Here is a 12,040-nt window from a genome sequence, read left to right on the forward strand (position 1 = left end):
ACCTGCACTTGTTTATTCTCTTATATTTTCTTAACCACTGCAGTGCATAAAAAACTAAATTGTAAGGAGCTTGTGTTTGAATTTGGTTGCCGGACTCACCCCTTACCCTATCCCCAAAGGGTAAAGCCTGCTTCAGCTTGTATTCTGCACTCCACCCTAGAGGAAACTGTTCATTTCAAGATCTTTCTAAGATGCCAAACTGGTTAGTCACAGGGTTTCCAACCCTGTTCAGAATACCTCCCCTCTTCCATCATTACTCCTATGCTTCTCCCCTTTCACAGAAGAAAGGGAGAGAGGAGGAAAGGAGGGAGAAAAGAAAGGAAAAAGAGAGAGAGGGAAGCAGGGAGGAAGAGGGAAAAAGATAAAATAAATCTTTTAACATTGTATCCTCACTACCTGGTTTTGAAGACATAATACCAAGGTATTAAGGAAGGAAAATTCTAAGTTGGTCTAATCAAAATTCTCTTACCTTCTAGGATTTATAAAGTTTAATTAGCTAATCAAGTGATTAGTTCAATGCCTATAATCATTATGTTTTATAATTATTATTATGTTCAAGATGTGAATACTGAGCCAGGTGACAGTAGCTCAAGCCTGTAATCCTAGTTACTCAAGAGGTTGAGATCTGGGCATTGTGCAGCCAAGCCAGCCCAGTCAGGAAAGTTGGTGAGAATTTTATCTTCAATTAACCAGCAAAAAGCAGGACAGAGATGTGCTTCATATGGTAGACCACCAACCTTGAGTGAAAAAGCTCAAAGACAGTGCCCAGGTTCTGAGTTCAAGTTCCAGTATTGGTGCGGGCGCGCACGCGCGCACACGCACACACACACACACACACACACACACACACACTGAACGTCCTTGCTGTCTATGAAGCCCTTAATGTCCATCTGCCATTTGTTTTCTTGGTATCTTCTCTTATTCACCATCTCATATTCAGGTTAATAAGCACCCTCTCAAGTCTTTTCACAACTTGAAAAACCAGAAGAGTTCTTTCTCCTTGGCTTTTATAAAGTTATTTTCCTTAGCAATACTTGTCTACTCTTCCCTTACCCATCTATCTAATCTATGGATATTGCTTCCTCCAGATAGCCCTCCTTAACCCTCTGGTTTGGATTATTCATCTTTTCTTCATGAGCTGGTACCCACTGCATTGCTGCACATAATGTAAAAGTTTAGCTGGCTGCTGCAAACATTGCCCTGCCACTAAGCCTCAAGCTATAGTTAGGTGCTCAAAACATATATATATATATATATATACACACACACACACATAATTTATTTTTGGCCAGTCTTGGTACTTGAACTCAGGGCCTGGGCACTGTCCCTGAGATTCTTTTGTTCAAGGCTAGCACTCTACCACTTGAGCCACAGTGCCACTTCTGGCTTTTTCTGTGTATGTGGTGCTGAGGAATTGAACCTAGGGCTTCATGCATGCTAGGCAAGCACTCTACTCTCCCAGTCTCGCAACATATTTATTGAATGAATGAATTAAACCACTGATTTGTAAATAAGAAGCTTACCAACTTTCATGTTAATGCACTTTAAAAAAGCATAGGATTAAAGAAAGCATCAAATGAATGACAAATTTAACTTTGGCTGGCATTTGTGGGTTTCTAAAAGAGCCCTACTTTATGACCAGAGACACATAACTAGAGAGAACTATTTATCATGGTTTTTGAACAAGTAAACATTAAGGATCTTCACAAAGCCAAGTGTTAGGTAACTATTTCTTTGTGAGAAAACAGAACATTAAGATGTTGAGGACTTGCCCAATGACACAAAGAACATGGGTTTAAGAACATCATTCTAATGTTCAAGTCAGCAGGACTACCATTGTTGTCTGTGACTTGGCATACCTACTCTCCATCATGAAGATGAAACTCAACAGCCCCCTTCCTCTACCTCCCCTGCTTACCACTTTAGCTACCCACTCTTGGGATCCCCAGTCTGCCATCAGAAAACTAATCCTTTCAATGTCCTCTGGTAGAGGTTCCAAAGGGGAGAGGGACAGAACTGTGTGGACAGAATGCAATGCAGCTCTTCTGGGCTTCCACACAGCTGGAGCCCACATGTGGTGAGAAGTATTACCTGCTGGGTTAGGTCCAGCTCTTGAAGTCCTAGTCATCTGCTGTGCCCTCAAGTTTCCCATCAGGTAAAAAAAAAAAAAAAAAACAGGCAAAGAGGTGGAGGAGAGGAAAAGGTGCTCCAAGGAGATGGACCAGGCCTTTGTCGGTGGGAACAGGGATGCAGGAAGCTGAGTGAAAAGTCAGTCAAGCAAAAGAATTTTGGAAAGAGGGTGTCTATGCAGGAGGTGAGGGAAAGGGAGAGATGGGCTGGACCCGGCCTGTTTAAGACCTTTGTACTGAAGGCAGTTGCTGTATCCTGGGGCAACCGGAAAGAATACACACCATAGACCTGGATTCCAGTCCAGGTCATAACAACAGATGACGTTTATGGTATGCTCTCTTTCTTGCTTTTCTATTCTTGGCTCTGAAGATACAGAGCTTTTTATGCTTTCTTTCTCAACCTGTGCAACAAACTTTTTTCCAGCCTTATAGTTGTTTTTCCATCTTAGCTGCCTGAACAGGCGTTTCTCTATATGGCAAGTAATAATTCAATGCTTTGTTGTTGTTGTTTTGTGGTGTTGCTGCTGGGGCCTGGAGCTCTTTTTTTTTCTCTCAAGGCTGGCACTCTACCAGTTGAGCCACTCCTCCATGTCTGGCTTTTTGTTGGTTAATGGGAGATTTGTCTACACAAGCTGGCTTTGAACCCCAGTTCTGACGTTTCAGCCTCCTAAGTAGTTAGGATTACAGACATGGGCCACCAGGCCTGGCCCCACTGCAGTTCTTGAGTGTTGTTTCTACTGCACTCTCCTGTGTACTTGTGTCTCCCGATCCTGTTTCCTCAATGGGACCTTTCCATGCTGACAACACCTTAAAACAGTGCTGCTACTTATGTGCATACCTACATCTTACCCCTTAATCCTTTAAAGCCAGTCTCCTCATTTATAAAATGGGAATAATAATGTCATATGGTTAGTCTGATGAGCAAAGTCACTTATTTAAAAGGGAGCTTAAAAACTTTGTTCCTATGCCTCATATGTCTGAAGCTTGGGATGGATCTCATATGCCACAAACAAACAAACAAGCAAAAAACTTGAACTGAGAAAACTCAGGGTGCAGTTTAAAAACCTGTATGTGTGAACCTTTGTCAAATTTGTTTTTTAACTCTGGTAGCCACTAATTTCAAAAGTTATTTGAAGTCCTGCATTAATAAGGATGGCAAAGTCCTTACCTGATTTGTGTGACAAACTGCTAATAGTAGCCCTCACATTTCTTTTTTCCCTTAGTTGGAGCTTTAAGGTTTGGAAAGAACATCTGTATTATACCAGTGCATTTCATCCAGCCCACCAACAGAAGTTTTGTTGAGAAATTGGTTTTGTTATGTGTATTTGTAAATGGAGGAAGTAAATTGCCCAAGATCTCAAGGTTGAGAAGGAATAAGAATTTGGGCACAGTTCTCTTTAACAGCAAATCCTGAATACTTTTCAATAAATATTAGTGTATCTCAAGTGACAAAGTACCAAATCTCACACGTTTTGCCTTTATTTCTTCTTTGTATGGCTTTCTGAAAGAAAAATTATTCAAGCTCTCCCAGAGAAAAAAACACTTTTATTGGGGATAGATCTTTGACCCGGGGTGGTTTTGCTCAGTTCGTAAGCCAACCCCTGGGCAGGAAGGCCAATGTGACCCCTGCCACCCTGATGGGGACCATGTTTAGTGCTGAGCTGCCTGCTTAAACTCCCTCCACTTAAACTCCCTCCATACATTTTAAGGATAACTACTAAGAACTGAACTGGGCCGGGCACTGGTGGCTCATACCTATAATCCTACCTACACAGGGGGCTGAGATCTGAGGATTGTGGCGGTTCAAAGCTAGACTGAGCAAGAAAGTCTGTGAGACTCTTATCTCCAATTAACAACCAGAAAACTGGAACTGGAGCTGTGGCTCAGAGGTAGAGCACTGGTGTTGAGCACAAAAGCTAAGGGACAGGGCCCAGGCCCTGAGTTCAAGCCCTATGACTGACCAAAAGAAAAAAAAATCAAATTGGAAGATTTTTGTATGTATCATGAAACAATGCATGGAAAACGGATTTTCTACAGCCATAGAAGTATATCTCCAAGCCAGGTGTTGGTGGCTCATGCCTGTAATCCCTGCTACTCAGAAAATTGAGATTGCCATCAAGGAGATGATAGTATGTCATCAAAACTGAGTTGAACAGAGTCTTCTAAGGCATTATGATGGGGTGTGGGGAGAGGGTATTTAGTCATGTAGTGTAGGCAGAGTGGCCAGTTTTTACCTATAACAGGGTCAGCTTGTGATTTCATAAGCAAGGTGACTTTTTAGGGTGAATTATGAAAGATGAGCAGGTGTTTGGACAGTCTGAGTAAGCTGAAGGACATTCTGTGAAAGGACACAGTATAAAAACAAGTAGCTGGATAGGAAATGCATGCAAGGAATTCAGTGTTGGATGGGCCTGGAGAAGCAGGCATTGACTAAGATACAGTAAGGATTTACCCTGCAGGTCACAGAGAGCCATTGGCTCAGCTTCTGAAGAGGCTTCTGAAGAGAATGATTGGCTCATACAATTTTGTCCTTTAGAAGGCTTCCTTTGATCAGTGTGAGAGATGGCAGGGGTCTTGGAGCAGCCAACAAGAGGCAACAACAGTGGTAAGGACAGCAATATAAGCTTTCAGGAGTTTGAAATAAGGGACCTGACACCAGGCAAGAGTGGCAAAGGACCTCAAAGGTGGCATTCAGAAACTATGGAGAGGAGGGTACAATGGGAGAAAGAAAGAGGAGCCTGGAATAATTTTCAGGTTTCTCTTTTGGATGACTAAATGAATTGTGGTGGTATTCACTTAGAAAGAGACTCGAAGGCACTTCCATTTCAGTCAGGTTGAGTTTAAGGCCTTTGGGAAGTGTGGAGGGTAGAGATGGCTGGTTAATAAGTTAGCTTCACAGAACGGGAGATCTGGGACAGGAATAGTAATAATGAGTTATTAGCACAGGGTTGGCAGTTGAAATCAAGGAAGGGAGAGGGTAAGATGTTGGCTGAGCAAGAATAATCAGAACCTGGACCATCCCAGGAGCCAAAGTAAAGCACAGATTTAGGAATAAAAACCAAGTCCACAATGACAAAAATGGCTTACGGGTCAAGAAGCCCAGGACAGAGTAACATTAGGCGCCCTATGTCAGGGTAGTGTCAGTGAGCTGGTATCATGGGAAATCAGACCGCAGTTACCAAAGAACGACGGGGGGGGGGGGGGGGGGGGGGAATGAAACTATCACCAGTGCCATTACAGTGATGGGACGCATTCTCCATGATTCTCAACACGTTTTTCCTTAGAAGTGGTCGGGGGTGGTGACCTGCCACATCTAAGCGGTCACCGCCCCTGCTTTTCAGTGTATGGATAAAAAAAAAATGGACAGTAGATCCGCTCCAGGGGTGTTTCATTTTTCTTTCCACGAAACCGTTAGACACACACACACACACACCAATAAAAGCAGCACTCACTGAAGCTTAACCTCTGTTGCAGCTTCTTGGCATCACAGAATGAACCGTCCCCGCTGGGCTGTTTCTGGGGGGCGAGGCTCTCCCCCGCCCCACGGAAGCGGGTCCCTGTCCAGTGCCATTTCAAGCCTCAGTACCCGGAGGGCGGGTTGACACTGGCCGCCGGCTATTGGACAGAGTCGGTGAGGGACAGGGGCGCTGGGAAGGGGGGGCGCTCGTGGGACCCTCACCCCCCGGGGCGCTCGTCCACCCCGTCTCGGGTGGCCAGCGCAGTGGCCGCCCAGTTCAGTCTTTCCGGACGGCTCCAAGTGCGCCCGGCGGCGGCTCCGCGCGCGGCCCCCGGGAGGGATGAGGCCGCCTCGCCGGGCACCGCCGCCCGCTGCCCGCGTCCACCCGGCGGCCGCTTTCGGTTCCGCGCCTTATAAGGCCTGCCAGGGGGGTCACGTGCGTCCCGGGCCGCCCGCCGGGAGAAGGGGGCGGCGGGGGGAGGGGCGGGAAGCGGGGAGGAAAAGGGGAGGGAGCGGGGGGCGGAGGCAGGAGCGAGGGGCGGATTCTACGGCCGTGGGAGGCGGCGGCGGCGGCGGCGGAGCGGACCGCGGACCGCGGACCGCTGGGAGCCGCGCAAATCAGCGGGACCGAGGAGCCGGAGGCGGCGGCGGAGGAGGAAGGGACCGGCGCGAGGGCGGGAGGGCACGGCGTGGCGGAAGCCTGAGACCGCGGGGAGGGCGGGTGGTGGGTCCCGGGAGAAAGCCGGGGCGGCGACGGCAGCGGCGGCGCCGAAGGGGACCGCGACGAGGGAGGCGCATCCAGCGGCCCCAGCGGCGGCGACCGGAGCTCGGGTCCGTGCGCCCGGGCGGCCGGCGGGCGCGGGCCAGGGCGATGGAACCTCAGCACGTGCGCCCGGCGCCCGGCGCCCGCAGCCCGGCCTGGGAGGAACCGGTGGGTACTGCGCCCGCGTCCACTCCCTCCCCGCTCGTCTCTCGCCCTCCCTCCCCCCGGCCCTCCCCAGCCCAGCTCGGGTTCCGCTCAGGAAATGGTCGGGGATGAGGTCCCCAGCTGCTTCCCAGCCGGGACCAGCGCTTCCTCCGCCACCCGGGCTCCTCCTCGCGCGCCGTCCGGTGCGCCTTTGTCCGGCCGGCCGACGCTCTCCCCCGAGGGGCCGCCGGCGACGATCCTCAGAGAACCGGGTCCGTGCTTCCGCCACTTTGCAACTTTCCACTGGATTTCCGAGCGTGCAGTGTAGGCAGCGGGAGGAAGAGGAGGAACCCCGGACGCGCGGTCAGCGCGTGGGGTGGGGGAGGACGGCCCGTCTCACCTTTGGAGACCGCGCCCCGGCTGGGCTCTCTCACCTGGGCTCGCGGCTTCGCGCCGACCGCCGCCCGGCGTGGCCGGGGCTTCCGACGCCCGCAGCCACGCCTCCGACCCCTGGCGGCCGCCGCGGCCCGGGGCGCTTCCCGGGGCCCGTGGTTTGGCTAGCGGTAAAGCCAAGGGGGGCGGGAGGTGGGAGGGCGGGAGGATGAACTTCGCTTTCGCCCGGGATTTTGCTGCACACGCAGCAAGGAGGTTGAGTAATTTTAGGAGCCGTGTGTGTGTGTGTGTGTGTGTGTGTGTGTGTGTATGCGCGTGTGCGTGCGTGCTCTATATGTTGCGTGCATGAGAGATGATGGAGGTCTTCGGGATTTGTTGGTCCAAACTCCCCACAACTTACTTGTCCCAACCCAGTCCGTCAAAGACACCTCGCGTCCCTGCAGTGATCGCACGCAGGAATCCCCCGTTCGGCTCAGACCGCTGAAGTCCTGAGTGAACTGCTTGCTTGCTGTATTTACTTATTCGTTCCCCTTGGCATGGCATTTTGGCCTCTCCCCGCCCTCCCCGATATTTACTGCTTCTACTTGGTGGAGATTCTGAACTGATCTGAAAACCTCTGTCCGGTATTTCCTGCTTTCTCCGTGCAGAGGTGTAGGAGTTCGGATGCTGTTTCTCTGGACTCCGAGAGTCTGTCAGGGCTGCTCTCTGGCTGCTGAGAATTCTAGGTGAAGGTGTTAGGGTTGGTGGTTCTTTCCTTTTTTTTTTAAATAAGTACACTCCTGGTTCTTTTTACCCGAGGTACGTTTCTCAGCCTCTTGTTTTCTGACCTTTTAAAAGTGTCCTTCAACTCTGATCCGTCTGTATCTGAAGCTGTCTTTGCTTTTGTGAATTTGAGCACATTGTTAGCCCCTATCCATCTGCTCATGTTTCTTCTATTGTGGGTTTTTTTTTAAACCTGGGAGTCAGTACTTATAGAAGTTGAAAATATGATTCAGTTTTGACGTGTAAGTCAAAGAATATGGAAATGGAATCCAGTGACCTGATTTAGGTTTTCTATATGAAATGCTGGACACTTTAAGCCAGCACCAGTTGCGATAGGAACTGGTTTTATGTACAGTGTTTTCCTTTAGAATGCCAATGCCAGAATGACTTTGTGCCTAAAAGATTAGTGGCCCCTACCCGCCCCACTATACTTCTTAAAAGTAAGGAGAACAAAAGCACTCATTTATTTTCCACAAAAAATATTGTCTCACCACTGGAGCATTTAAAACTAGAGACAGGCAGAAATGTGCAAATGAACTGCAACACTAACCAGACTGCAGAATTCTCTTTTTAAAATTCTCTTTAAATAGTTATATAAAGGAGTTGCCATTGGTAAAAAACAGTTTTGAATACAGTGCGTTTTGGTTAGTGTCAGGCTGGAGAATTCTTAAAACTTACAGGTATTTACTTGTGTTTGCTCAGCAGATACTTTTATCTGTCACGTATTATCCTGGATGGTTGGGCAGCAGCTGGTGACAGACACAAATTATTGTCCTTACATTATTATTATTATTATTATTGCTGGTCATGGGGCTTGAACTCTGGGCCTGGGCGCTGTCCCTCAGCTCTTCAGCTCAAGGCAAGCACTCTATCACTTGAGCCACAGCGCCACTTCCAGTTTTCTGGTGGTTTATTGGAGATAAGAGTCTCACAGACGTTCCTCTCTGGACTGGCTTTGAACTGCGATCCTCAGATCTCAGCCTCCTGAGCAGCTAGGACTATAGGGGGTGAGCCACCTGCACCCTGCTGTCCTTAACATTCTTAACTAAACATTTTATTTCATATATATCAATGACTTACTTTTGGAGAGTTCAGGAGACACATTCAGAAAACTCAGGTATATGGTATTAAAAATACGCCCTCCAATAAACAGTGTTCTGCTGCTGAGCTTCATACCCAGCAAAGTGATATTTCTAACAAGTGATTGTATTTGACACCTATACTCACGTACGTAATGACTACAAAATCCACTTAAGAACTCAGGAAGGGAATTCCCATTTAAGTTGTTCAGAAAGTCCAGTTATCTAAATTACTAAAAGATGACCTATCCAAGAAAATGTAGGAATGTTAGGGGCAAAGGCATTTAAATGATAACTACTTTAGGCCTGTGGAACAAAGGGGCCAGTAACTTAATCTAATTGTGTTTTTTTTTTTGTTTGTTTGTTTGGGCTTGAACTCTGGGCTTGGGCGCTGTCCCTGGGCTCTTCAACTCAAGGCGAGTATTCTACCACTTGAGACATAGCACCACTTCTGGTTTTCTGGTGGTTAATTGAAGATGACAGTGTCAAGGACTTTCCTGCCTGGGCTGGCTTTAAACTGCGATTCTCAGATTTCAGCCTCCTGAGTAGCTAGGATTACAGGTGTGAGCCACCCGCTTTCTAATTGTGTTTTGAATGACACAAATCCATCAAAATCAGTTCTTGACCTTTGTTTGGGCCAGTGGTTCCTTTGAGAATCTGAGCTCAGCTCTGAGAATATGGGCACTGGTGGCTCATGCTTAGAATCCTAGCTACTAGGGACTGAGATATGAGGATTGCAGTTCCAAGCCAGTTGAAGCCATCCTGGGCCTGCCCAGGAGACTCTTTATCCCCAGTTAAGCTAGTAGCTAGCCAGTAATGCCTTAAGTGGAACTGTGGATCAAGTGATAGAGCATTAGCTTTGAGCAAAAAAGCTCAAGGACAGTATCTAAACCCCTAGTTCAAGTCCCAGGACCAGCAGTACCAGCGCACACACGTACCTTAGATAGGAGTTTAAGCTTATAATCCCAGCTGAGATCTGGGACTATGGTCCAGGACAGCCCAGGCAAAAAATTTTTTGAAAGTCAGTGATAGCTCATGCCCCTAATCCTAGCTATTCAGGAGGCTGAGAGCTGAGGATTTTGGTTCCTAGCCAGCCCTAGCAGAAAAGTCTGTAGAGACTTATCTCCTATTAGCCAGCAAAAGGCCAGAAGTAGAGATGTGGCATAAGTGGTAGAGCTCCAGCCTTGAGTAAAAAAGCTGAGTAGGTGTTCAAGACCCTGATTTCAAGCCTTAGTACCAGCCCAAAAAGAAAAAAAAATGTCTCCATTGGAAACATTCATCTTATCCAGCAAAAAAATGGGCATGGTGGTAAATGTACCTGGGAAGTACAAGTAGGAATTCAGTTTGGGCTAGCCAGGACAAAAGCAATACTCTATTTGAAAAATAAGGAAAGCAAAAAGGGACTGGGAACCTGGCTCAATAATGGAGTACCTCCCTAGCAAGCTCGTGGCCTTAAATTCAGTCCTCAGTGGTGGGAAAAAAAAAAAAAGGAATCTGATTGAAATTATGACCTCTGCTTCAAAAATGCACCTATGTGATATATAGGTTTGTCTAGCTTAAGTGATGACACAAGTTCTGAAAGGTGTGTTCGTTGGTGATTATATCACTATGAACATCATGGAGTGTACTTACAAACTACGATGGCTCTGATATCACTGACAGTATAATGTTGAATTTCAAAGGAATCACAGATCTTCTGAAGACCAGTCTGTGGACCTTTAAAAACCTCAGGTTAAGAATATCTGCTTTCAGGGCTGGGAGGGTGGCTCAGTGGTAAAGTGCTTGCCTTGCATGCATGAAGCCCTGGGTTTGATTCCTCAGGACCATATAAGCAGAAAAAGCCAGAAGTGGTGCCTGGACCTGAAGAGCTGAGGGACAATGCCCAGGCCCAGAGTTCAGGCCCCAACCAAAAAAAAAAAAGGAGAGAATATCTGCTTTTACTTAGATTTTTAAGTTCTTCAAAATCTTTTTAAGATCCAAATATATGCAATTTAATACTTTATTATACAAGTATGCTCAATTACATTTATAAAAAATTCAGTATTAAATAAATGACATTAACATTACATAGATACTGCTGTATTATCTTTTATGGCAGAATATAAAGATTATGCTTCTCAACTTACATTTATTTATTTATCATTTATTTACTTATTTATCTATTTAGACAGTCTTGCTATATAGTGTAGATCCTCCTGTCCTAGTCTCCTGAGTATTAGGATTACAGACATTCACCATCACATCTGGCTCTTTGTTTTTTCTCAAAGGCATCTAAAACATGATGGTAGAATTCTCATCAGAATAAGAGTAAGTAATCTTGTAGGAATTGTTGCTGGCTAGTTGTGAAGAAAGCAACTTCTTGTCTAAAATGCACCCATTCCTGGGACTGAGAGGTAGCCTTGGGATTGAATGGTTAATGAGGGAAATTAGTCAGGGAAATGAAGTTACTTAAATTGGAGCATTTTAATAGCCTTGTTACACTGGCAATGGCATTGGGTAAAAAGAAGATAAAATTAGCATTTAAGTTTCTATGTATTTTCTTAAAGTAGCTTTAGATTGTCATAAAGTAGAAACAGAAGCTTTAAAATGAGATCATGATATTGCTGTAGTATTTTTGAGAGTTGAAGTGCCTTACAGGTAGTCGGTACATAGATCAGATATTCATTTCCAAAATAACAGTACACATTTCTAATCAATTAAAAAGTATTTTGTGACTGGAAACATAGTTCAGTGATGGATCTCATACACAGCAGATGTAAAACCCTAGGTTTGATCTCCAGCACTGCAAAAAATAGATATTTGATTGGCAGTTATGGTTGGGTAAGAAGATATTTAGCAAGTAGTCCTTTCTCAGAGCAATATTTTGGGTAGAAGAGACTAGTTAGGTAGAATTCTAGTTAAAGCATGAAAAATATATTTATGAAGGAGTTTTTAGTGGAAGGATGCTAGAATACATTTAACTTACTAAAGTTTTTTTTTCTTTTTATGTACAGGGATTTTATACCAGTTTGCTTTGGTAAAACTATCCAGAATTCATGGATGTTTAGTAAGGGAAGAGTTTCAAAGGAAAAAGCTATTGAGAGGTTTTTTTGTGTTCCTTCCCCCACCCCCTCCCCCAGGTACAAGGATGTTGAGTATGGATAGGGGTAGTTGATAATCGTGATGGATCTCAAAACCTTTTTTATTCAGATAACAACCAAGGAAACTTCAATAGGGTGAAATTTTGAATGTTAAGTTTCTGAACATGTAACAAATGGTGTATTATGCAAAGGATTCTAATGGTTTGTGGAAGCAATGACGTGGGCCTGTGTCT

General features: G+C 46.0%; 1 protein-coding gene across 2 annotated transcripts in view; it reads left to right on the forward strand.

The window, feature by feature from the left end:
• Nucleotides 1–6,448: 6,448 nt before the first annotated feature.
• Nucleotides 6,449–12,040, forward strand: part of Dgkh (diacylglycerol kinase eta) — a 156,581-nt gene continuing 150,989 nt past the window's right edge. For both annotated transcript variants that reach the window (XM_042685727.1, XM_042685728.1), the window contains exon 1: nt 6,449–6,517. In XM_042685727.1, coding sequence (XP_042541661.1) covers nt 6,458–6,517 — 60 coding nt within the window. In that variant the 5' untranslated portion in view covers nt 6,449–6,457. The remainder of the gene's footprint in view (nt 6,518–12,040) is intronic.

The sequence above is a fragment of the Dipodomys spectabilis genome, unplaced genomic scaffold, assembly GCF_019054845.1.
Source record: "Dipodomys spectabilis isolate Male_0828 unplaced genomic scaffold, ASM1905484v1 ptg000095l, whole genome shotgun sequence".
Lineage (NCBI taxonomy): Eukaryota > Metazoa > Chordata > Mammalia > Rodentia > Heteromyidae > Dipodomys > Dipodomys spectabilis.